The sequence below is a fragment of the Mercenaria mercenaria genome, unplaced genomic scaffold (genome assembly GCF_021730395.1).
Source record: "Mercenaria mercenaria strain notata unplaced genomic scaffold, MADL_Memer_1 contig_4351, whole genome shotgun sequence".
NCBI lineage: Eukaryota > Metazoa > Mollusca > Bivalvia > Venerida > Veneridae > Mercenaria > Mercenaria mercenaria.
In genome coordinates, this window is record NW_026462572.1 from 6,733 (window position 1) to 34,614 (window position 27,882).

The 27,882-nt window shown below is 37.4% G+C and overlaps 1 protein-coding gene and 1 long non-coding RNA gene across 2 annotated transcripts; both read left to right on the forward strand.

Moving 5' to 3' along the window:
* The first annotated feature begins 676 nt into the window (after positions 1 to 676).
* On the forward strand, positions 677 to 27,882 carry LOC128553815 (uncharacterized). Its single transcript, XM_053535003.1, has 2 exons — positions 677 to 848; positions 27,253 to 27,882. The coding sequence occupies exons 1-2, from the start codon at positions 677 to 679 to the stop codon at positions 27,444 to 27,446; spliced, it is 366 nt and encodes a 121-aa protein (XP_053390978.1). The 3' UTR covers positions 27,447 to 27,882.
* LOC128553814 (uncharacterized) lies at positions 5,216 to 6,031 on the forward strand. The gene is made up of 2 exons (XR_008369442.1): positions 5,216 to 5,292; positions 5,873 to 6,031. It is a non-coding gene; the product is annotated as an uncharacterized LOC128553814 (long non-coding RNA).

Sequence of the window (27,882 nt, forward strand, 5' to 3'; positions counted from 1 at the left end):
ATATCTAAGAAAATGCTTGTTTTATCGGAAGAGACCAATTTTTTGGTCCAATCTTAATGAAAATTGGCCAGAATATTTGTTTCCATGAAATCACTAGGTCAAACATGTTTTACACTGTTATGGTGTGTTTCTTAGGTGAGCGACCTAGGGCCATCTTGGCCCTCTTGTTTGTTTATTTTTATATAGAAAACATTCCACATCTCGCATTTTGTTTACATCGACACCCTTGATAAATCAGTATCATCCAAGCCCTTCATTAGGTCAGACAGCGCTAATTGTTCAAACGCCAACAGAAATTACACAAAATTCCATGATAATGTCAAGAAATACTCGCATGAAAAACTATTCTGTGTGCCCGGCGATTATATTTGTGGCCTATTTTATTTCGTTTTGGCCAGAGCCGGATGAATTGGCGGAAAAAAATAAAATAAAATTCAGGAATTTCACTTTTATTTTTATTTCAATTTCTGGGAAATTAGGACCGGCGCTCCCGTAAAACGAAAAATATAAAAGCTCTGGCCCTACTCACCTAGATTTTTGTTTTTGAAGCTTCAGCAAATAAATTTGTTCAAGCAAGCAACTAAACTCCTGCGAGAGATAAAGGGCCACCATGACCATCTTGTTATTACATTCATTATAAAAGATTTATTAACTTTGATAATTTTTATTATAGGAGATGACTACCAGCAAGGATATGAATGAAGAAATTTTTAGGCAAATGAAGAAATATGTAAAACGATCTGGTGACAGATATGAGTTATTCAAAGATTGCTTAGAGGAATGTGATCAAGAGTGGTTGGTGCACAAGTTAGGAGAAGCAGAGGATGACCACATAAAAAAATATTTAGGTAGACGCATAAACACAAATTTTGTTTTGCAAAAGAAATGTTGGAAATCTTTACCTGATTATCAGTATTTTACATAGAATGATTGTATTTGTATCATATTTTTTGCATGTTAGGTGGAACTTTGAAATTTTGTAGCTCTTAGTATAGGTAGTGGCTGATAAAGCCAGCCCGCTTAGCTCAGTAGGTAAGAGCGTTGGTCTATGGATCGCGGGTCGTGAGTTCGATCCTCGGGCGGGGCGTATGTTCTCCGTGACTATTTGATAAACGACATTGTGTCTGAAATCATTAGTCCTCCACCTCTGATTCATGTGGGGAAGTTGGCAGTTACTTGCGGAGAACAGGTTTGTACTGGTACAGAATCCAGGAACACTGGTGAGGTTAACTGCCCGCCGTTACATGACTGAAATACTGTTGAAAAACGACGTTAAACCCAAAACAAACAAACAAACTGATAAAGCAGCTGGCTTCAAATCACTTGCCCATCACCGATGTTGGTTCAAGCCTCACTCGGAGCTTTGAAATCTTCATGTAAGAAAAGCCATCCAGATGGCTAACAGAAGGTCGATGATTTTACCCAGGTGACAGCTTGTGATTAAATAATACTTGGAGGGCCACCTTGGGTCTGCTTTCACCATCTAAAGTTGGAAAGTTGCCATATGACCTATAACTGTGTTGGTGTGAGGTTAAAACCCAACAAAGCAAACTCTTAGCGTAGGTGGCTCTTAGTGTAGGTGGGTAATGCATCAGTTTTCATTTGTCAAAACTATACAAAGAATAAAGAGAATGTAAATTATTGCCCTAATTTCTTCTCCAAAGGTGCAAGATCTGATTAGTACCAAGCTAATTTAAAAAAGTAGATCCATTTGATCAAATAACATACCCAACCAGACTCCCCTTAACTAAAAGTTCATGAGATATTAGTATTGGCAGATCCTCTGGCATCCACAATTTCTTTATATAAGACTTCTACACATTCACTGCTTTATGGCTATTCACAAAAGTTAGGTAAGTGCTTCCTTCAGTGACTTTATTCAGGTGTATTTAAATGCTGCTGCTTGACTGCTAAGGGTAGCTGGAGGGGAAAAAAGCTTTAAATGTCTTTCCCTTATGAACCACTTGATTGATGTCCACCGAACTTGATCAGTACTATCCTAACTAAGTCCTTTCTGAAGTTTATTCAGATTGTATTGTCTGTCTGCATACATAAAAGAAGGAAAAACTTCAAACCAATCTGTTTAAAGGGCTGTCAGCAAACTTTAACAATTATCAAATGAAGATTTTCATGGATATCCACAAAAGTTTGTCAGAAGCATTTTTACATAAACATCAGACAAATATTTCTTGAACAAAAATGAATTTGAGTAGTTTCCTTGCATATATATTAGCTTTGTGGCTTTTATAACATAATCTCTCTACTTGAAGTGATAACGACCATACTATGTCGGAATCATCTGTCATAAATAAAATTATGCTTCTGCTTGACTGCTTTTATGTGCCCCAAAGTTAATAATATGATAATTTACTTTTAAATTACTTTTTCCCAAAAACTGCTTGATGGATATTATCTGAATATGATCCGAATATGATCAGAAACATTCTTACATAGACCTCTATATAATTTGATTGAATGGTTTGTCTTGAATCACACCTGACCTGACTTGGTCACTAGGTCAAATCAAAGAAAAGTCTTGTGTATATGATAGAAGCTGTATTTTTCAATTGATCTTCATGAAATTTGGTCAGACTGATTGCTTTGATAAAATCTAGTTTAAGAACGAATATGGGCCATCTGGGGTCAAAAACTGGATCACTAGGTCAAATCAAACAAAAACATTGTGTATGCGACAGAGGCTGCAGTTTTTAATTGACTTTCATAAAATTATGTCAAAATGATTGCCCTGATGAAATCTATGTCGGAATAAAATATGAGTCGTCTGTAGTCAGAAACTAGGTCACTAGGTCAAATCAAAGAATAACCGTATGTATGCGGTAGAGACTGTAATTTTCAGTTGGTCTTCATGACATTTTGTCGTAATGATTGCCTTGATTTAATCTAGGTCGAATTCGAATATGGGTTATCTGGGGTCAAAGAGTAGGTCACTTCATCAAATCAAAGAAAAACCTTGTATGTGCTATAGAGCCTGTATCAATTGATCTTTATGAAATTTGGTCAGAATGATTGCCTTGATAAAATCTAGGTCATGTTTGAATATGGGTCATCTTGGTAAAACAACTGTGTCACTAAGTCATATTGAAGAAAATACTTGTTTAAACTCAAGAGACCACATTTTTGGTCCAGTCTAAATGAAAATTGGACAAAGTAATTTTTTCCATGAAATCAGTAGGTCAAACATGTGTGTTCAAATTATCCCCCTAGGCAAGACTACAACAAATAAACATAAGCTCTAATGAGATTTTACAACAGACTATATCTGTATGTAATTTCAACAGTTCCAACATAGTGGAATATTAACAAACAGTGTGTTTTGAACACAAGGTTGAGAACACGGCATCACGTCATGGCTATATATGATATGAAAACACCTACATAGTTGTGAAAAAGGTTAAAGTGCTTAGTTCCCAAAAAAGTTCAGTTAGGTCAGACAGCCTTTAGTTATCAGGTAACAAACCTACTAAAATGTATTATATAGGCAATATGTACTTAAAAGTATTAAAAAGGGAGCACATCATGTGATCAGTTTTTATGCACGAAGTGCTCAAGGTGAGCTTTTATGATCGCCCCGTGTCCGTCGTCCGTCGTCGTCTTCAGTCGTCTGTCATCAACAATTTGACTGTTAACACTCTAGAGGTCACAATTGTGGCCTAATCTTAATGAAACTTGGTCAGAATGTTACCCTCATAAAAATCTTGGACGAGTTCGATATTGGGTCATCTGGGGTCAAAAACTAGGTCACCAGGTCAAATCAAAGGAAAAGCTTGTTAACACTCTAGAGGTCACAATTTTGACCCAATCATAATCAAACTTGGTCAGAATGTTACCCTCAATAAAAAATTGGATTATTTTGATCATGTGTCATCTGGGGTCAAAAACTAGGTCACTAGGTCAAATCAAAGGAAAAGCTTGTTAACACTGTAGAGGCCACATTTATAAATGTATCTTCATGAAACTTGGTCAGAATGTTACTCACGATGATCTCAAAGTCCAGTTTGAATCTGGGTCATGTAGGGTCAAAAACTAGGTCACAAGGTCAAATCAAAGGAAAAGCTAGTTAACACTCTAGAGGCCACATGTATGACCATATCTTAATGAAACTTCGTCAGAATGTTAACCTTGATGATTAATAGGTCTTGTTCAAATCTGGGTCAGGTGGGGTCAAAAACTAGGTCACCGGGTCAAATCAAAAGAAAAGCTTGTTAACACTCTAGAGGCCACATTTATCACTATATCTTTATGAAACTTAGTCAGAATGTTAATCTTGATGATCTTTAGGTCAAGTTCGAATCTTGGTAATGTTGGGTCAAAAGCTAGGTCACCGGGTCAAATCAAAGGAAAAGCTTGTTAACACTATAGAGGCCACATTTATGACTGTATCTTCATGAAACTTAGTCAGAATGTTAATCTTGATGATCTTAAGGTCAGGTTCGAATCTGGGTCATATGGGGTCAAAAACTAGGTCACCAGGTCAAATCAAAGGAAAAGCTTGTTAACATTGTAGAGGCCACATTTATGACTGTATCTTCATGAAACTTGGTCAGAATGTTACTCATGATGATCTCAAAGTCCAGTTTGAATCTGGGTCATGTAGGGTCAAAAACTAGGTCACCAGGTCAAATCAATGGAAAAGCTAGTTAACAATCTAGAGGCCACTTTTATGACCATATCTTAATGAAACTTGGTCAGAATGTTAATCTTGATGATCTATAGGTCAGATTCAAATCTGGGTCAGGTGGAGTCAAAAACTAGGTCACCGGGTCAAATCAAAGGAAAAGCTTGTTAACACTCTAGAGGCCACATTTACAACTGTATCTTTATGAAACTTAGTCTGAATGTTAATCTTGATGATCTTTAGGTCAAGTTCGAATCTGGGTCATATGGGGTCAAAAACTAGGTCACCGGGTCAAATCAAAGGAAAAGCTTGTTAACACTATAGAGGCCACATTTAAGACTGTATCTTCATGAAACTTAGTCAGAATGTTAATCTTGATGATCTTAAGGTCAGGTTCGAATCTGGGTCAAATGGGGTCAAAAACTAGGTCACCAGGTCAAGTCAAAGGAAACGTTAGTTAACACTTAAGAGGCCACATTTATGACCATATCTTAATGAAACTATCTTGATGATCTTTAGGTCAATAAGTCAGATGAGCGATAAAGGGCCTTCATGGTCCTCTTGTTCAAATGATCTTATTGAAATTTGGTCAGAATGATTACCTTGATGAAATCTAGGTCGAGTTCGAATATGGGTCATCTTGGGTTAAAAAGTAGGTCACTAGGTCAAATCAAAGAAAAACTTCTGTGTATGCCAGAAAGGCTGTATTTTTCAATTAATCTTCATGAAATTTGATCAGAATGATTGCCTTGATCAAATATAGGTCAAATTCAGATATGGGTGACCTGGGGTCAAAAACTAAGTCACTAGGTCATATCAAATAAAAACTTGTGTATGCGATAGAGGCTGTATTTTTCAATTGATCTTCATGAAATTTGCTCAGAATGATTGCCTTGATAAAATTAAGATAGATTTCGGATAAGGTTCATCTGGGGTCAGAAAGTATGTCACTAGATCAAATCAAAGAAAAAACCTTGTGTATGCGATAGCAGCTATATTTTCAATTGATCTTAATGAAATTTGGTTAGATTGATTGCCTTGATAAAATTTACATAGAGTTCGAATATGGTTCATCTGGGTTCAAAAAGTAGATCACTAGGTCAAATCAAAGAAAACCTTGTGTATGCGGTAGAGGCTGTATTGTTCAATTGATCTTCATGAAATTAATACAGAATGATTGTTTTGATGAAATCTAGGTCGAGTTTGAATTATGGGTCATCTTGGATTAAAAAGTAGGTCACTAGGTCAAATCAAGGAAAAACTTTGTGTATGCCATAGAGGCTGTATTTTTCAATTGATCTTCATGAAATTTGGTCAGAATGATTGTCTTGATAAAATCTAGTCAGGGTTGAATATGAATTATCTAGGGTCAAAAACTAGGTCATTAGGTCATATCAAAGAAAATACTTGTTTAAACTATAGAGACCACATTTTTAGTCCAATCCTAATGAAAATTGGCCAGAATATTTGTTTTCATGAAATCAATAGGTCAAGCATGTTTACACTGTTATGGTATGTTTCTCAGGTGAGCGACTTAGGGCCATCTTGGCCCTCTTGTTTTGAAATTATGTGATGGTGCGTTCGTCTGTCGGTCCATCTTAATTCCTGTCCGAAGCATAACTTAATAATCATTAAAGATATTGACTTTCAACTTGGGATATAGGTTGTTGGTGATGAGACAATGTGCAGAGCGCTTGACCATGCTTTGTAGGTCAAAGGTCAAGGTCATAAATTGAGCTAAAAGGTCAAAATTGGCCATCATATTTCGTGTCTGGAGCATAACAAACTTGGCTTGTAGATAGGTGGCGATGAGACAATGTGCAGAATGCTTGGACCAAATCTGTAGGTCAAAGTTCAAGGTCACAAATTGAGGTAAAAGGTCAAAATTGGCAATCATATTTCATGTTCTGAGCGTAACTAAGTAACCATGCTAGGTATTGACTTCAAACTTAGGTAGGTGGTGATGAGATGATATACAGAGTGCATGAGCAAGAGTGATAGACCAAAGGTCAAGGTCACAACCTTCCCCTCACCCAACCCCCAAAAATTATATTGTTGTAAAATATTGTTTTATAACTAGTCACTTCTTTTTATGAAATATTGAATTAGACATTTGCTCAACAAATGTAATTTGTCAGGAATAAATGTGTTAATGTGTGTAGGTATTGGTGATAAGATTTAATTTAAGACATAATATATCCCAAACACTAGTGCGCCCTCATGTTATGGTTCCTTCACTTCACATATGATATGAGCTCCAATCAATGATATATTATTTCAATTCTAACATGTTATCAAGTATACTGACATGACCAGAAAATAACCTTTATACACATAGGAGAAAATCAGTCAGTGGTTATTTTGCAATAACCCATGCGCATGCAAAGTAAAGTGACGTCATCCTCTATGTATAGAATGATGCAGGTGCTTAACATGAAGTGTAGTTATGTCATAAAAAGTAGTTACCATTTTTAGGTCACTTCGTGCTCAGGTGAGCTTTTGTGATCGCCCTGTGTCCGTCGTCGTCAGTCGTCCGTCTGTCATTTGTCCGTCCGTTGTCAACAATTTGACTGTTAACACTCTAGAGGTCACAATTTTGGCCTAGTCTTTATGAAAATTGGTCAGAATGTTACCTTTAATAACATCTTGGATGAGTTCGATATTGGGTCATCTCGGTTCAAAAACTATGTCATCAGGTCAAATAAAAGGAAAAGCTTGTTAACACTCTAGAAGTCACAATTTTGGCCCAATCTTAATGAAACTTGGTGAGAATGTTACCCTCAATATAATCTTGGTGAAGTTTGATATTGGGTCATCTAGGGTCAAAGATTAGGTCACACGGTCAAATCAAAGGAAAAGCTTGTTAACACGCTAGAGGTCACTATTTTAGCCAAATCTTAATGAAACTTAGTCAAAATGTTACCCTCAATAAAATCTTGGATGAGTTTGATATTGGGTCATCTGGGGTCAAAAACTAGGTCACCAGGTCAAATCAAAGTAAAAGCTTGTTAACACTCTAAAAGTCACAATTTTGGCCCAGTCTTAATGAAACTTGGTCAGAATGTTACCCGCAATAAAATATTGGACGAGTTCTATATTAGTTCATCTGGGGTAAGAAACTAGGTCACTAGGTCAAATCGAAGGAGAAGCTTGTTAATACTGTAGAGGCCACATTTATGACTGTATCTTCATGAATCTTGGTCATAATGTTAATCTTGATGATCTCCAGGTCCAGTTTGAATCTTGGTCATGTAGGATCAAAAACTAAGTCACCAGGTCAAATCAAAGGAAAAGCTAGTCGACACTGTAGAGGCCACATTTATGACCATATCTTAATACTTTGGCAGAAGTTAATCCTGATGATCTATAGGCTAATTTCAGATCGGGGTGAGGTGGGGTCAAAAACTAGGTCACCAGGTCAGATCAAAGGAAAAGCTTACTACCACTCTAGAGGCCACATTTATGACTGTATCTTCATGAATCTTAATCAGACTGTTAATCTTGATGATCTTAAGGTCAAGTTCGAATCTTGGTCACCGGGTCAAATCAAAGGAAAAGCTAGTTAACGCTTTAGAGGCCATATTTATGACCATATCTTAATGAAACTTGGTCGTCAGAATGTTAATCTTGATGATCTTTAGGTCAGTAGGTCAGGTGAGTGATACAGGGCCATCACAGCCCTCTTGTTTTCTAAAACTGTTGATACTAGTATGTCGTGTTAGAATCGAAACAACAAGTTCCCAAGTGTAATTTATCGTAGAATTACCCAATTATTTTCATTCTTGTGGCAAACAATATATCACTCAGACTTACGGCCTTGGCTATATATTCTTATGCATTGAAACCCTACGAAAAACCACACTTGGAAGTTATTATTTCTTAATTATATCTCCTCACACTGGGGGAGACATATTCTTTTTGCCATGTCCATCTGTCCGTCACACTTCATTTCCGATCAATAACTGTGGAACCATTTTACTTAGAACCTTCAGACTTCATAGGATGGCATGGCTTATGGAGAAGAAGACCTAGATTTTTTTGGTCACTCCATCAAAGGTCAAGGTCACAGGGGCATGAACATGGAAAACCATTTCCAGTCAGCAACTTGAGAACCACTTGACTTAGAATGTTGAAACTTCTTAGGATGATTTATCTTGCAGAGTAGATGACCCCTATTGAATTCGTGGTCACTCTGTTAAAGGTCAAGGTTTCAGGGGCCTGAACGTGGAAAACTATTTCTACTCAATAACTTGAGAACCACTTGACTCTGAATGTTGACACTTCATGTGATGATTGAACCTGCAGAGTAGATGACCTATATTGATTTTGAGGTCACTCTCGTAGAGTTAAAGGTCAAAGCCACAGTGGACAGAACATGGAAATTAATTTCCGATCTATAACTTGAGAACCATTTGACGTAGAATCTTCAGACTTCGAAAAGGGTGGAAGGGTTTATGGAGTAGATGACCCCTATTGTTTTTGGGGTCACTCCATCAAAGGTCAAGGTCACAGGGGGCTGAACATAGAAAGCTCTTTCCAATCAATAACTTGAGAACCACTTGACCCAGAATATTGAAACTTTATAGAATAATTGGTCATGCAGAAAAGGTGACCCCTATTGATTTTGAGATCACTCTGTTGAGGTCAAGATCACAGGAGCCTGAACATGGAAAACCATTGCCCATCAATAACTTAAGAACCACTTGACCCAGAATGTTGAAACTTCATAGGATGATTAGACATGCAGAGTAGATGACCCCTATTGATTTTGGGGTCACTCTATTAAAGGTCAAGGTCACAGCAGACAGAACAATGAAATCTATTTCCAGTCAATAACTTGAGAACCATTTTACCTCGAACCTTCAGACTTCAAAGGGTGGCAGGGTCACAGCGAACAGAGCAATTAAATCTATTTCGGGTCAATAACTTGAGAACCATTTGACCTAGAATCTTCAGACTTCAGAGGGTGGCAGGGTTTATGGAGTAGATGACCCTATTGATTTTTGGGTCACTCCATCAAACGTCAAGGTCAAAGGGGGCTGAGAAAAGAAAACTCTTTCCAATCAATAACTTGGGAACCAGTTGACCCAGAATATTGAAACTTTATAGGATTATTGGTCATGTGTAAATGACCCCTATTGATTTTGAAGGCAGTCTGTTAAAGGTCAAGGTCACGTGCCAGAACATTGAAAACCATTTCCGATCAATAACTTGAGAACCATTTGACCTAAAATCTTCAGACTTCAAAAAGTTTCAAAATGTTGACACTTAGTGGGTTGTTAGGACATACCGAGTAGATGATCCCTATTGCAGCCAATCATCAGTGTCTCTTTGACTTTCGCTCCTGTCCCCTATTGACTTTTTGCCTATATTACTGTGCAGTTGGGGAGACGTGTGCTTTTCTACAAAAGCTTCTTCTAGTTATAGTCTACATCTGTAAAGATATTCACCAAATATTTACCTGTTGAGTGAGCGTTTTTTTCTAGCGCATCGAAATGATGTCTGATGCTATGATGTAATAATGTTGACATACTATTCAGTGCATATATTGCGTGATAACCAAAAGTTAAGTTTTATCTTTTTAAGATGGAATTAAATTGGTTGATGTTAGAAATATGCTCTTACAAAGTAGAAATTCTTTTGCGGATCCACATACTGATATATTTGAAAGATATTTGTCACAAACAGATATACAAACTTTTACTTGTATGTAAAAGAAGACTAAAAGAAAACAATATGTTGTTCAATCACTTGCGGTAGAAATGTAACATATTTTGGATACCTTTTCATCTATTTTTCAGTATTTCTATTTTAGCTCATCTGATTTTTTGGGGAAACAAAGATGAGTTATTGTAATCACTTGATCGGCGTCGGCATTGGCCTGGTTAAGTTTTATGTTTAGGTCAGCTTTTCTCCTAAACTATCAAAGCTATTGCTTAAAAACTTGTTAAATTTGCAATAATTGTTCACCATAGCTGACTTTGTACAGCAAGAAACTTATCTCCATCCTGCTTTCTGCATCTGCAAGAATTATGGCCCCTTTTGGACTTTGGACATATCAGATTTCTTGGTTAAGTTTTGCAATTAGGTCAACTTTTCTCCATAAAGGTCAAAGCTATTGCTTTAAATCTGGGGGTAGTTATTTGCCATTAAAAGCTGACTCTGCACAGCAAGTACCATAACTACATTGCTTTTTGCAAGAATTTTGGCCGCTTTTGGACTTTGAGAATCATAGGAAGGACAATATTTCTATTAATGTATACAGAGACAAAAAAAAAATGAGATGAGCATCTGCAGCTGCAAGGCGATGTTCTTGTTTACTTATCTAATCATTCGTTTGCCCACCAGCTGGTCTCTCTTGAGTAACACGACCTGCCTGTAACAAGTGGGAATCCTTATCCATTATGCCACCGCATCTCGATAAATATTGAAAGGGTATGTTAACAAAATACTAAAATGAAGAAGTTTTATCAACTGTTATAAAAAAAAGACATAAAACTCCCAAATTTATTATACTTACACCTAAGACATATTTTCAACGTCATTTACCGTATTTGAAATTTAAAGAAAAACTTAAAATTGGGTCTTGATGTAACGTTTTCCTTACAATATTTTAATCCGCATGAGTTTGTTTTCTTTTCGCTAAAAACATTATCATGATATGGTATAAAACTGGGCGTGCATCTGCACATGTACATAAAATTATATGCATATAACATTTGTAGAGTAACCATAAATCATTGTAATTATTTATTTAGCTCACCTGAGCCAAAGGCTCATGGTGAGTTTTTGTGACCGCTCAAGGTCCGTCGTGCGTCGTCCGTCCGTCAACATTTTCTAAAAAAATCTTCTTCTTGAAAACCACTGGGCAGAATTAAACCAAACTTCACAGAAATGATCCTTGGGCAGTCCCCTTTCAAAATTGTTCAAAGAATTGAATTCCCTGCAGAACTCTGGTTGCCATGGCAACCGAAAGGAAACACTTTAAAAATCTTCTTGTCCAAAACCGCAAGGCGTAGAGTCTTGATATTTGGCATGTGACATCATCTAATGGCCCTCTAGTAAGATTGTTCAAATTGTGCCCCTGGGGTGTAAAGAGGCCCTGCCCCCCGGGGGTGGGAGTGGCGGGGTTGGTCACAAGTTTTACATAGAAAAAAAATAAAAACCTTCTTGTCTAAAACCACAAGACCTAGGCCTTTGATATTTGGTATGTAGCATTGCCTTATGGTCCTCTACCAAAAGTGTTCAAATTATAACCCTGGGGTGAAAGGGTGGGGGTCTCAAGTTTTGCATAGACTTATATAGGAAAAAACTTTGAAAACCTTCTTGCCTGAAACTGCATGGCATAGGCTTTTGATATTTGGTATGCTGCATTGCCTAGTGTTCCTCTACCAAAATTGTTCAAATTATGCCCCTGGGGTGAAAAGAGGCCCAGTCCTAGGGTTCCCAAATTTAACATAGACATAATCCATAGGGGAAAAATCTTCTTGTCTGAAAGTTCAAAGCCTAGGCCTTTGATATTGGGTATGTAGCATTGCCTAGTGGATCTCATACAAGATTGTTCAAATTATGCCCCTAGGGTGAAAAGAGGCTCTCTCCTGGGGGTCACTTGTTATATGAGTTATTTAGAAATAAATACTTCAAAAATTATGAAATCATATTTCTTAGAGTTCTTAATCATAATTACCTGATGACCCGAAGTGATTAGGGGTCACTTGACTGTGACCTTGACCTACTGATCTACTTTCTTGTTTTTTAAGATACAGCCTTGGATGACATGTACAGTTTTTCACACCAGTCTTAAAACTGACTTTCAGTGACCATGAATGTGACCTTCTGACAGCTCAGGTGAGTTTTTCTGATCGCTCGATGTCCGGCGTCCGTCGTCTGTCGTCTGTCTCTGTCAACATTTAGCTTGTGTATGCGATAGAGGCTGTATTTTTCAACTGATCTTCATGAAACTTGGTCAGAATGACTACCTTGATGAAATCTAGGCCGAGTTAAAAAAGGGATCATCTGGGATCAAAAACTAGGTCACTAGGTCAAATCAAAGAAAAACCTTGTGAATGCGATAGAGGCTGTATTTTTCAATTAATCTTCATGAATTTTGGTCTGAATGATTACCTTGATGAAATCTAGGTCGAGTTCGAAAAGGGGTTGTCTGGGGCCAAAAACTAGGTCACTAGGTCAAATAAAAAAAACCTTGTGTATGCGATAGAGGCTGTATTTTTCAATTAATCTTCATGAATTTTGGTCAGAATGATTACCTTGATAAAATCTAGGCTGAGTTCGAAAAGGGGTTAGCTGGGATCAAACACTAGGTCACTAGGTCAAATCAAAGAAAAAACTTGTGTATGCGCTAGAGGCTGTATTTTTCAATTAATCTTCATGAATTTTGGTCAGGATGATTGCCTTGATGAAATCTAGGTCAAGTTCGAATATGGGTCATCTGGGGTCAAAAAATAGGTCACTAGATCAGATCAAAGGAAAACCTTGTGTATGCGATAGATGCTGTATTTTTCAATGCATCTTTATGAGTTTTGGTCAGAATGGTTGCCTTGATGAAATCTAGGTCGAGTTTGAATATGGGTCATTTGGGTCAAAAAATAGGTCACTAGGTCAGATCAAAGAAAAAGCTTGTATATGCGATAGAAGATGTATTTTTCAACTAATCTTCATGAATTTTGGTCAGAATGATAACCTTGATGAAATCTAGGCTGCTTTGGAAGAAGAGTCATCTAGAGTCAAAAATTAGGTCACTAGGTCAAATCAAAGAAAAACCACGTGTATGCGATAGAGGCTGTATTTTTCATTTGATCTTCATGAAATTTGGTCAGAATAATTGCATTGATTAAATATAGGTCAAGTTCAAATATAGGTTATCTGGGATCAAAAATTAGGTCACTAGGTCAAATCAAAGAAAAACGTTGTGTATGCCATAGAGGCTATATTTTTCAATTGATCTTTCTGAAATTAAGTCAGAATGATCGCATTGATGAAATCTAAGTCAAATTTGAATATGGGTCATCTTGGGTCAAAAAGTAGGTCACTAGGTCAAATCAAACAAAAACCTTGTGTATGCGATAGAGGCTGTATTTTCAATTGATCTTCATGAAATTTGGTCAGTTTGGTTCGAATATTGGTCATCTGTGGTCAAATACTAGATCACTAGGTCAAACCACAGAAAATACTCACTTATACTCAAGATTTTAGCTCCAATTTTAATAATTGGTCAGAATATTTATTTCCGTGAAATCACTACGTCAAACATGTTTACACTGTTATTTTGTGTTATGGTGTGTTTCTCAGGTGAGCGACCTAGGGCCATCTTGGCCCTCTTGTAATATTTTAGCATCAGTTTTCCATTTTAAACATGTGGCTCATATTACCCAGGTGAGCGATTCAGGGTCATCATGACTCTCTTGTTTAGATATTTATTTCTTCTTTTTTATGCCCCCACTTTGGGGTGGGGGCATATAGATTTGCCCTTGTCTGTCCGTCCTTGCGAGAATGTTGTGTCGCGCCTAGCTCCAAAAGCATTTGATGTAGAGTCACAAAACTTTACAGGAATGTTGGTCAGCATGTGTAGTTGTGCACCTGGGGTTTCGCGTCCGGATTCATTCAGTCATGTAGGAGTTATGGTCCCTGACTTTGTAATAATTGGTCATTTTAGTGTTGTGTCACGCCTAGCTCCAAAAGTATTTGACGTAGAGTCATTAAAGTTTACAGGAATGTTGGTCAGCATGTGTAGTTGTGCACCTGGGGTTCCGCGTCCGGATTCGTCCAGTCATGTAGGAGTTATGGCCCCTGTATTAGTAAAGAATTGGTCATTTTAATGTTGTGTCGCCGGTAGCTCCAAAAGTATTTGACCTAGAGTCACCAAAGTTTACAGGAATGATGGTCAGCATGTGAAGATGTGCACCTGGGGTTTCGCGTCCGGATTCATCAAGTCATGTAGGAGTTATGGTCCCTGACTTAGTAGAAAATTGGTCATTTTAATGTTGTGTAGCGCGTAGCTCCAAAAGTATTTGACCTAGAGTCACCAAAGTTTACAGGGATGTTGGTCAGCATGTGCAATTGTGCACCTGTGGTTTTACGTCTGGATTCATTCAGTCATGTAGGAGTTATGGCCCCTGACTTACTTAAAAATTGGTCATTTTAATGTTGTGTAGCGCGTAGCTCCAAAAGTACTTGGTCTAGAGTCACCAAAGTTTACTGGAATGTTGGTCAGCATGTGCAGTTGTGCATCTGGGGTTTCGCATCTGGATTCATTCAGTATTGTAGGAGTTATGGCCCCTGACCTAGGAAAAAATTGCCATGTTAATGTCATGTAGTGGGGGCATCTGTGTCCCAGATCTCTATCTAGTTCTTGTGTGACTAACTCATTACTGAATTTCTAGAATTATACCTAAGTAGTTTTTAATGCATTCAAGTACTACCTTACTTAATCCAATACAATGAATATAGATTTGAAGGCTAACTCGCAAATATGTTGTTAGCTGGCTGTTGGACATGGCTGTATTGGATTTGTGCATAAGGGGCATTTCACAGTTATTTGCAAGTGTCAGGATACGAGGTATATGACCCAGGGAAGTGCCTACGCCTTTAGTATTTTGAACAATAAAATGGGTCCAATCACTAAGGTGACTATGTCTTAGACTAGCTGACAAACGATGTAGAATGTCCTTTGTTATAACATATAGCTGGTGAGACCAAATATCTTGTATATAAAATTTTCCTCTGGCTACCTTGACTAAATGATTCATGTACTAATGATTCGTAAATGATTTTAATTATGAGCTAGACAATTTCAGGGATCAGGCAAAGACCATTCAATGTTTCAACTATCAACCTTCAACTCAAAATCCACAGCTTAAACTCCTGTAGGCCGGAGAAACTATACTTGACTGGTCTTTGTGTCGAAGTTCCCTTCAGACAATGTCTTTGAACAACAACGTAGGAGTCCTATCACATAGATGCTCAGCCTATGTTCTTTTAATCAAAGCTGCAACTCACTAAGATTGCCCTGACTCCTGGATGCTCAGCGTCTATATGCTATCACTTATAGCATTCAACTATCATATAGGTATAACCCTGATGCATTGGTTGTACTTCGCCAATAACGTTGAACCTATTCTATAGGCTGGAACTCTCCTACTATCTCAGTAGATTACCAAACTCTAGGTCTTTATCTCAGCTTTCTGATGCTCAGCCTTTTTGTGCTATCATCTTTAGCATTCAACTACCCTTAAGGTAAAACTCCTATGCGCTGGCCCTATAGCTCGAAACCTTGTTGAAATTCTGCAACTCTTCTTTAGTCTATGAACTTCACACGTCTTCTTTTTAATAATTTATCCGCCCTGTCAGTGTATTTGCAATAACTTCCACATCAAGGTACTGGGATAAATAATTAGTTGAATCCTCGATGTGTCTTCTTCTATCGCAGGATACAGAATGTTCTCTATGTCATCCATCTACCTGTTTATACCCTAGCAGATGTGAGCTTTGATTTGTGCTATTTGTAGAAAGTGTTCTGATTGGTTTAAATTTATACGTAGTATTTTACGAGTACTTGCTCTATCAAATATCTGGTTCCCTTTAACTATTGTATATGACATAATGTGTGATGATGGAATCCAGCTATCAACATAATGAACCCAAATCAGTAATAAATGACCCAAAAATCCTTTTATTAACAGTAATTCAATGATCATTAGAGCAATGATAGCTTGAAAAGGGAGTCAAGCACTTTTTATGCCCCCACTTTGGGGGGGGGGGGGCATATAGATTTGCTCTTGTCCATCTGTCCTTCCGTCCGTCCGTCCGTCCTTCCGAAAATGTTGTGTCGCGCGTAGCTCTGAAAGTATTTGACATAGAGTCACAAAACTTTACAGGAATGTTGGTCAGCATGTGTAGTTGTGCACCTGGGGTTTCGCGTCCGGATTCATTCAGTCATGTAGAAGTTATGGCCCCTGACTTTGTAAAAATTGGTCATTTTAATGTTGTGTCGTGCCTAGCTCCAAAAGTATATGACCTAGAGTCACAAAACTTTACAGGCATGTTGGTCAGCATGTGTAGTTGTGCACCTGGGGTTTCGCGTCCGGATTCATCCAGACATGTAGGAGTTATTGCCCCTGACTTAGTAAAAAAATTGGTTATTTTAATGTTGTGTCGCGCATAGCTCCAAAAGTATTTGACCTAGAATCACCAAAGTTTACAGGAATGTTGGTCAGCATGTGTAGTTGTGCACCTGGGGTTTCACGTCCGGATTCATGCAGTCATGTAGAAGTTATGGCCCCTGACTTTGTAAAAATTGGTCATTTTAATGTTGTGTCGTGCCTAGCTCCAAAAGTATATGACCTAGAGTCACAAAACTTTACAGGCATGTTGGTCAGCATGTGTAGTTGTGCACCTGGGGTTTCGCGTCCGGATTCATCAAGTCATGTAGGAGTTATGGCCCCTGACTTAGTAAAAAATTGGTTATTTTAATGTTGTGTCGCGCATAGCCCCAAAAGTATTTGACCTAGAATCACCAAAGTTTACAGGAATGTTGGTCAGCATGTGTAGTTGTGCACCTGGGGTTTCGCATCCGGATTCATTCAGTATTGTAGGAGTTCTGGCCCCTGACTAATGTCATGTAGTGGGGGCATCTGTGTCCCATGGACACATTTCTAGTTGTGCTTATGAGTTACGTTGTCAATATATCAAATATACAAATTATTCTGACAGCAAGGAAGTTAATACATTGTACTAATAGCCTGATAACAAATAGATATGATGGGGTGTTTTCATTCTTCAGTCTAAAGTGTTTTGCAAAAATGAAAAAATATAACAAAACATTTTCTGCATAAAAATTTATTGATGTTTAATACTACATATACAAAGTCTCTGCTATTATAGCTTCGCAAATATTATCTTAAATTCGCAACTTTGTATGAATAATTTATTTGTCACAAATTTGAGATCTTTTGTGAAACAGTTTTTTTATCAAACAAAGTGCGTAAGAAGTCACATGAAAAAAAATCATACAATGTTTTGTGAAATTGGCCCCAGGTGTGTACTGGTACAAAATCCAGGAACACTGGTTAGGTTAGCTGCCGGCTGTTACATAACTGAAACAATCATGGAGAACAGCTTTAAACTCAAATGCAAACATCTACATCTATGCAGATACTCCTAACAATCAATTTCTGATCATAACTGGGAGGTCAAACAAACAAACAAAAACAAAAATATATGATAAGAGAGATGACTTTCATTTTGATTTGTCAGTTGCACTCACCTTGATGGAGATGTACTCAATGCCACATCTTAAGGTGTTTATAATTCACAGCTTATAAGATTCACAAGGGCATACAGGCATGCTGAAGACTTCAATCTATATTTCCAGAAAACTTTTTCGGCAGGGCTACCACTACATGTATTATAAACTTTGTAAATCGTTTGCTAAATTTTATCACCGTAATTTAGTATTTGATATAAAATCCAGAAGTAATCTAAAGGCTCATCTGTGACAAGGTATTTTACAGCCTTATATTCATGATTATGTGAATTAAAAACTTTGTACAATTCTCAAAAATATCCATTTCTATCCAATTTTAGCTCACCTGAACCAAATGTTCAGGGTGAACTATTAGTATTGGTCGGATGGTCCGGCCTCCATAATCGGTCTTCAGTCATCCACATTTTTACTTAAACATCTCTGAAACGACTGGTCAAAATAATACCAAATTAGGTCTGTAGCATCCTGGTGAGGTATGTCCTCTATCAAGTTTGTTCAGATAGGGGTACTTGGCCCATTTTAGGGGCCGCAAGAGCCAAAAATAGAAATACCTTTAAATAACTTCTTCTCATGAACCGCTTGATGGACCTTCATCAAACTTGGTCCATAGCATCATTATTAGGTCCTCTCCCAAGTTTGTTCATATGGGGGCACTTGGCCGCCTTTCAGGGGCCACTAGAGCTAAAAAATAGAAATAACTTTAAACAACTTCTTTTCATAAACAGCTTGATGGATTTTCCATCAAAACTTGGTCTGTAAATCATTATAAAGGTCCTCTCCCAATTTTTTTAAAATTTGGGTCACTTGCCCCTTTCGGGGTACTAAATAAAATATAAAACCCTTTAAAAACCCACTTCTTATCATGACTTCTTGACTGATCTTTATCAAACTTGGTCTGTAGCTTAATTATATAGTCCTCTGCCATTTTTAGCTCACCTGTCACAAAGTGACAAGGTGAGCTTTTGTGATCGCGCGGTGTCCGTCGTCGTCCGTCCGTGCGTCCGTAAACTTTTGCTTGTGACCACTCTAGAGGTCACATTTCAGGGGAACTTTATGAAAGTTGGTCTGAATGTTCATCTTGATGATAATCTAGGTCAAGTTCGAAACTGGGTCACCGTGCCATCAAAAACTAGGTCAGAGGTCTAAAAATAGAAAAAACTTGTGACCTCTCTAGGGGCATATATTTCACAAGATCTTCATGAAAATTGGTCAGAATTGTTCACCTTGATGATATCAAGGTCAATTTTCGAAACGGGGGTCACGTGCCATCAAAACTAGGTCAGTAGGTCTAAAAAATATAAAACCTTGTGACCTCTCAGAGACCATAATTTCATGGTCTAGAAAATTGTCTGAATGTTCATTTTGATGATTTCTGGGTCAAATTCGAAACTGGTCGCATGCGGTCAAAACTAGGTCAGTAGGTCTAAAAATAGAAAAACCTTGTGACCTCTCTAGAGGCCAAAATTTCCATGAGATCTTCAGAAAATTGGTCAGAATGTAAACTTGATGATATCTAGGTCAAGTTCGAAAGTGGGCCACGTGCCTTCAAAAACTAGGTCAGTAGGTCAAATAATAGAAAAACCTTGTGATCTGTCTAAAAGCCATGTTTTTTATGGGATCTGTATGAAAATTGGTCTGAATGTTCATCTTGATGATATCTAGGTCAAGTTCGAAACAGTGTCATGTGCGGTCAAAAACTAGGTCAGTAGGTCTAAAATAGAAAAACCTGTGACTTCTCAGAGGCCATACTTGTGAATGGATCTCCATAAAATTGGTCAGAATGTTCACCTTGATGATATCTGGGTTTCAATTTTAAAACTGGGTCACGTGCCATAAAAAACTAGGTCAGTGGGTCAAATAATAAAAAAAACCTTGTGACCTCTCTAGAGGCCACACTTTTCATGGGATTTTGTATGAAAGTTGGTCTGAATGTTCATTTTGATGATATCTAGGTCAAGTTTGAAACTGGTCAACTGCGGTCAAAAAACTAGGTCAGTAGGTCTAAAATTATTAAAATCTTTTGACCCTCTAGAGCCATTTTTTTTCAACGGATCTTCATGAAAATTGATATGAATGTTCACCTGATGATATCTAGGCATTTTTCGAAACTGGTTCCATGGGGTCAAAAACTAGGCCAGTAGGTATAAAATAAAAAAAACCCTTTGACCCTCTCTAGAGGCAATATTTTTCAAGAGATTTTCATGAAAATTTAAGTGAGAATGTTCACCTTGGATATATCTAGGTAAAGTTCAAAACAGGGTCACGTACCTTCGAAAACTAGGTCAATAGTCAAATAATAAAAAAAACATTGTGACCTCTCTAGAGCCCCATATTTTTCAATGGATCTTCATGAAATTGGTCAAAAATTTTACCTTTGAAAAATACAGGTCAAGTTTCAAAACTGGGTCACATGAGCTCAAAAACTAGGTCACTATGTCAAATAATAGAAAAAACGACTTCATACTCAAAACTGGGTCATGTGGGAAGAGGTGAGCGATTCAGGACCATCATGGTCCTCTTGTTTTTCCAAATGTGGGCACTTGACCTCTTTTAGGGGCGGCTAGAGCTAAAAATTAAAATACTTTTAAATAACTTCTTCTCTTGAACCACTTGATGGATTTTCATCAAACTTGTCTTAGCATCATTATATGGACCTCTCCCAATTTTGTTCAAAAGGGGGCGCTAAAGCTAAAAGTAGAAATAACTTAAAACAACTTCATTTCTTGAACCACTTGATTGTTCTTCATCAAACTTGGTCTGTAGCATCATTATAAAGTGTTCACCCAAGTTTGCTCAAATGGGGGCAGTTTGCCCCTTTTAGGGGCCCTAAAGCTAAAAATATAAAAGGGGGCCTCCGTGGCCGAGTGGTTAAGGTCGCTGACTTCAAATCACTTGCCCCTCATCGATGTGGGTTCGAGCCTCACTCGGGGCGTTGAATTCTTCATGTGAGGAAGCCATCCAGCTGGGTTACGGGAAAGGGCGGTGGTTTTTACAAAACCAGGTGCCCGCTCGTGATGAAATAATGCACGGAGGGGCACCTGGGGTCTTCCTCCACCATCAAAGCTGGAAAGTCGCCATATGACCTAAAATGTGTCGGTGCGACGTTAAACCCAACCAAAAAAAAAAAAAAAAAAAAAAAAAAAAAAAAAAATATATATATATATAAATACCTTTAAACTGCTTGATTTATCTTCATCAAATTTGGTCTGTACCATCATTATATAGTCCTCTACCAGATGCTAGAGGTAAAAAAAGAAACACCTTTAAATAACTTTTTCTCATTAACCGCTTGATGGATCTTCTTCAAACTTGGTCTGTAGCATCATATTATTGTCCTCTCCCAACTTTGTTCAAATGGGGCAGTTGGCCCCTTTAAGGGGCGCTAGATCTGAAAATTGAAATACCTTTAAAGGACTTCTTCTCATGAGTTGCTTTATGGATCTTCATCAAACTTAGTCTGTATCATATTTATATGGTCCTCTCCCAAATTTATTTTTAGGGGTCACTATAGCTGAAAATAGAAATACCTTTAAACAACTTCTTGTCATTTTTTTGTGTTTTTTTGACACAATTATAGGTCATATGGTGACTTTCCAGCTTTGATGGTGGAGGAAGACCCCAGGTGACCCTCCGTGCATTATTTTATCACAAGCCGGCACCTGGGTAAAACCACCGACCTTCTGCAAGTAAACTGGATGGCTTCCTCACATGAAGAATTCAAAGCCCCGAGTGAGGCTCGAACCCACATCGATGAGGGACAAATGATTTGAAGTCAGCGACCTTAACCACTCAGCCACGGAGGCCCCATGCAACGCTTGATGGGTCTTCATTAAACTTGGTCTGTAGCATTATCATATGGTCCTTTCCCAAATTTGTTTCAGTGGGGACACTTGGTCCCTTTTACAGTCTTCTGATGTTTTCTTCTATTTTCTCATTTCTAGACATTTGTTATCCCCCGACGAAAGTCGGAGGGATACAGTTTTGGCGTTGTCCGTCCTTCCGTCCGTCTTTCCGTCCATCCGTCCGTCCGGAGCCATATCTAGGAAATGGTTTGGAGTATTTATTTAAAACTTCATATACATGTTCACCACTATGAGTTCTTGCGGCCCGTCAAATTCAGTCAGATTGCCCCAAATAACAGTAGAGTTATGGCCCTTAGAAATTTCTATGTTAACTATATAGGGGACTATAAATATGGCAATTTCCTGCATCATAATTTTTTATATATTTGACCAACTATGAAACTTAAACAGAATTTAGATCACCATAATGTGGTTGTGTACACACAATTTCGTTCGGATTTATTTGTAAATTAAGAGTTATTACCCTTTAATTGTATAAAAATCCACATATTTGTACATAACAAACTTACCATTTGGTAGAATTTCATTAAATTTCTTTCATTCTTTTCCATGAAAATTTAAATTGTAAAACATGTGAAGTTTTTGTACCCACACCTGGTCACCCACTTACCGTGATCACACCCCTCCCTATCCCCCCCCCCCCCCCCCCCCCCCCCAAAAAAAAAAAAAAAATTCCTTATTTAAATTTTTTTAAACAAACTTCATATACATGTTCACCACTATATGGGGGCCCATCATGTTTCAAACAGATTGCCCAAGTAACGCCAGAGTTATGGCCCTTAGAAGTTTCCAATGTTAACTATATAGGGTACTATAGATATGGCAATTTCTGCATCATAACTTTTGATATATTTGACCTTGAACTATGAAACTTCAACAGAGCACTATAATGTGGTTGTGCACACACAATTTCGAACGGGTTTCTTTTGTGACTTCAGAGTTATTGCCCTTTAATTTTCCTAAAAATCCACATATTTGTTTCATAACAAATTTTACCATTTGGCAGAATTTCATTAAATTTCTTTCATTTTTTTCTGTGAACATTTATTATAAACATGTGAAGTTGCACACCCACACCTGTTCACCCACTTGCCTTGGTCACCACCCCCTCCCCCTCCCAAACCCCCCCCCCCCCCCCTCCCCCCTCCAAAAATTTTTTTTTCATTTCTTATTTTAGATTTTTTTCAAACTTCCAGGGTTATTTATCAACATGCAAGTTGTACCATCCCCAACCTCACCTCCTCCACCCAGTCTGCCCACCACTGATCATGCATCCTCTGCCTCCTCTGGGCCCCCCCCCCCCCCGCCCAACTTCACCCTTTTAACCCTTTTTTTTCATTTCCATCAAATTTTATAAATTAACATGTAAATTTGTTCCTTCCGTTCCCCCGCACCCCCACCTCCTAAAAATAAATATATTTAAATTGTGACTGCACAACCTTTTCTTAGCCATGTTCAAGATACTACCTGTGTTCTTTTGTACTTTTAAAAGCAACACCTGTGCTAACCACTCAAAAGACATATTTCGTTCCAGTTAAACTTCCACTGCCGTTCAAGATATCTTACCTGTGTTCCTTAAGAAAACCCCGTTTCTTTTAATTACTTTTTAAACCCGCAAAACCTGGGGCCAAACCACTCAAAAACAATTTCGTTCCATTAAAATTCAAACTCACATTTCAATTAACTGCATTTAATTTTAAAAGCTAAGCTTATTACTAGCATATTTCCATTCAAATAAATTCTTTAGTCAGGATCAAAGTTCATACATTTTTTATTACTTTTATTTTAACCTTGTTTTCTGTTAATTGATTTTGACTATTTAAAATTATTTGCTTCTTATTAACATCCTTAACTTTTTGCCCGTATATTTTTTTGCCAGTCCTCACCACAAACCCTTTGCGGGGAAAATCAATTCATCGAATTTGCTTGTTGTTTAGACACAATGTTTTTCTCCTCCCAACTGTTTTTTCATCAGTTTTATTTCCTTGGTCATATCTTGATTGATCCCTTGGCCATTCAAACTACAATGTACATTCCCTTGCTTAGAGGTAAGTATATGCTTGGTTTGCAGGAGCTAATGGTATACAAAAAGGTTTTGGCTTCGTATATCTTTTCATAGTAATATTATTACTATTTAGCAAGAATGAGCTCTAGGTATCATTGTCAGAAGTATACCTATGATAAGATTTAGATGTTCAACATTGCTTAAGTAGTTTTATGTCTTGGTTCATTTATTCAGAAGACACAGGGTAGAATCTACACTAAGTTCTTCACAAAATGGTATGTCACCTAAATGCAAACTGTAAGTGGATAAAGAACCGGTTACAGTAGTTTTACACATATGTGCTAATTTGTTTGCACTTCATTCAGTAATGATGGTAATTTATTAATTATGTCTCCCACCACACAGTGATGTTAACTACCCACAAAAAATATAAAGAATGCATTCAATAAGGTCCCTTTAATAACCTGCTTGGTTAATTTGTCATCACGTCAAGGATTTTTCCATCGAAGTGGGAAACGCGATAGTCAAGGCCTTTTTAAGAAGGTTCCAGACTCGAACTTGTGTTATCCAATTATCGCCTTGTGAGCAATTTGCATTTTCCATCGAAACTTATAGAGAAGGCAGCTCTTTTCTTATTAATTAAATAAACATGCTAGTGAAAACCATCTTCTTCCCAAGGGAAACATCAGCATATGACCGCTTTCCCCCTCATGCGAAACGACTTTACTCCGATTAAACCAGAGAACTTGTTGGAAGGCTTGAAAACAGGAGTTTATTGCTCTAATTGCACTGGTCTGATGCCGCCTTGACACTGTTGACCACGATATTTTAGTGCAAGTGTTACACTCTCAGTATGGGCTATGTGGTACAGCTCTCAACAGGATTGACTCTTATCTTAGGCCACGCAGTTGTAGTGTAAGTGTAGAAACTGCTGTTTCAACTCCACGCCCATTACAATGTAGCGTTCCCCAGGGTAGCTGTTTAGGCCCCTGGCTCTATCTCACTTACGCAGGAACTCTATTTATGGTATTAGAGCACTAATAGTAATGTTTACAAAATGGCCTTTGCTTGGTATATTCTAAAAGGTAACCGTATTTTGCACTATTTTGCAATTTTTAAACAATTTTTACCGTGCCGTTTTTTATAAATTTTGTATAACTTATGGTATCTCCTCAAGCTCAAGAAGAGACAAATTTCAAAGCGATAGCCACTATCCAAAACGTTTACAGAGAACTCATTTTACCATTTATTTTAATAAAAGAAACATCAAGCTATTGGTAAACAATTATAAAACACAAAATAAAAATGTCAATATCATTTTTTCTATGGTGCCTCAAGTAAACGGATTTAATGAGACAGAATTCATACTTCAACATTGAAAAAATAAGGTCGAATGCTGTGTTTCTGTTTTGAATTTGTCTTACTCCATTTAAAAATAACCTTAGTGCAGAGGCAAAACCTACCTAAATTTCTTCCACAATATATAATCTAAGAGTGAAAGCAAAACAGAGAACTTTCACCGCGTGTAACTCGATATTTTTAAAGATGTGTAACTCTACCCCTTCTATTTAAGAAGTAAATTCACTTTGAACACCAAGAAATCGCTTATAAGATTCATTTTTTTCCATTTTTGTACAAGAAATCAATAATGAGTCTTGAAAGAAGTAAAAACTTACTAGAAAAAAGGAAAATAAGGGGGGAAAAATTTGGTCCCAGTAGGGCTTGAACCTACGCCCCCCTAAGAATTGCAGTAAAAGTAGGATTATGGTAGGAATTGAATACTCTTCAAAAAGGAGGTTCTCTATTAGTGATCTAATACCTTAATGTCATTCCCCAGTCAATATCAGTGTATGGGTTTGCTGATGACCATATTGCCAACAAACGCTTTCGACCAACTTCAGTTGAAAATGAGAAACAGGCTATTCAAGAACTTGAAAACTGTGCATTCACCATTGATAACTGGATGAAACAAAACAAACTTAAAATGAATACGTCAAAAACCGAATTCATCTTATTCGGTAGTAGACAGCAACTTGACAAATGTTCAATAACAGAAATTGACCTTGCTGGTGACAAAATCAAATCAGTACGTTGTATAAGGTACCTAAGGCATTCTTAGATGAAAATCTTAGCTTTAAGGATCATGTCAAAAGAAAATGTCAGACCGCAATGGTTAATCATCTTAGAATCAAAAATATTAGAAAATACCTTACTAAAGAGGCTACTGAAATTCTCGTATTATCACTGGTCATTTCACATATAGATTATTGCAATGCAATATTGTATGGTATTCCTCACTGTGAAATTCAGAAAATGCAAAGGATACAAAACATGTGTGCCAAACTCGTTTTAAGACTCAGCAAGTACGACAGTTCAAAACAAACTTTGTTCCGACTACATTGGCTTCCTATCAAAGCTAGAATTGAATTTAAGATTTTAACTGTCATGTTTAAATTGTTCAATCGACCAAGCTCCATCTTACTTGACTGAATTATTATCGGAACAAGCACCAAAACGTAGTTTAAGGTCTTTAGACTCTGTTACAGGTTGTTACGAGGTACCATTTAAAAAAAGTAAAACATTTGGCGACAGAAGTTTTCAAACTGTAGGGCCGAAACTATGGAACAAACTACCAGTAGAAATGAGAAATTCTGATTCGGTAGACACTTTTAAGAAAAAGCTCAAAGCACTGTTTTTTAAAAGCTTTGAATCATGGTTCTGATTATTTCTCTGTTGGTGGACTGAATATGGTAGAGACGCTGAGTATACTCTACTATGTAGTGTGATCGACGTATGCTTTTGCGCAATGTTGTAATTTGCACTGTACAGTAATTTTGTCAAGTATGTCGTGTTTCATTGTTTGATACCATTATGTATATAATTTATCATGATTTTTCTTTTTTAATTTAATGTACAACGCCAGTGAATATACTATGTGTAGAATTAGGCGTTTAATCAAATAAAGCAGTTCCAGTTTCAGTTTCAGTGATGTTGGAGACATATTGATTTACTCCAGCCTGTGTGTCTGTCTGTGTATGTGTGTGTGTGTGTGTCTGTCTGTCTGTCTGTCTGTCACAAAGCTTGTCCGCACTCTAAATCGAACATTTCTCATCAGAATTTCACCAAACTTCAACAAAATGTGTCAATAAGTGCTCGGCCAAGTATGATAACTAGCCAAATCGGCCTAGGCTCTTCGGAATTATGGCCCTTGAATTTCCAAAATACACTCAGATTTCTTGTGCAGTTTTGCCCCCAAACCGGCACCTATACTACCTTTAAAAATAGTAGTATAGGCATCCTTTTGGTGACAAGAAAGCGCATGCACATGTGGATTAAGTAAACAGTATATAAAAACTGACTTACTATTTAGATGATTAGGCAGTTGTGGGAGACATGCGCTTTTCTCAAAAGCATCTCTAGTATTTTGATGCATTTTTTTTTCATTCTTTATCTGTATTTTTTGTAGAAAATCAGGACAAAAAGTGTTCAAGCCAGACTGTTTCATCAGAACATGCAGAGGAAGTTGAAAAGAATTATTATAATGACACTGATGAAGATGGGAGAAGTGGAGACAGTGTTAATAGTCAGACAAATTCTGAAGACAAAGATATTCAGAGGAGTAGTGAAAATAATAGTGACCAGAGTGAATCTGAACTTTAACAGATCAAATAAAAGCCCAAATGCAAATAATATTGGTATATTGACTGGAGATTAGTTTATACTAATTTGTTTTTAGCTCGATTGTGATAAATGCTTCAAGCTTATTGGATGCACTCACGAGTCAGCTTCCTGGAAAAACCAGTACTGGTGTCATATGAGAAGTTGTAGTTGTGACCCCAGTGGGGCTCAAATCCATGACCCCTGGATTGAGCGGCCAATACCTTATCCACTAGACCACCGCTCCTCTTAGAGGAGATGATTGTTTTAATTATCAGTCAAGCTTTTTAAGAGATTGAACAAAATTTGTTATTATGCCCCCCTTCGAAGAAGGAGGGGTATATTGTTTTGCAGATGTCGGTCGGTCTGTCGGTCGGAATGTAGACCAATCCGTTTCCGGATGATAACTCAAGAATTCTTGGGCCTAGGATCATGAAAC

Bases quoted from the DNA above. Each gene is read 5' to 3' on its own strand.
- LOC128553815 (XM_053535003.1), top strand. From the start codon at position 677: ATGACTACCAGCAAGGATATGAATGAAGAAATTTTTAGGCAAATGAAG. The intron at 849-27,252 runs GTAGACGCATAA...TATTTTTTGTAG, and splicing joins CCACATAAAAAAATATTTAG to AAAATCAGGACAAAAAGTGT.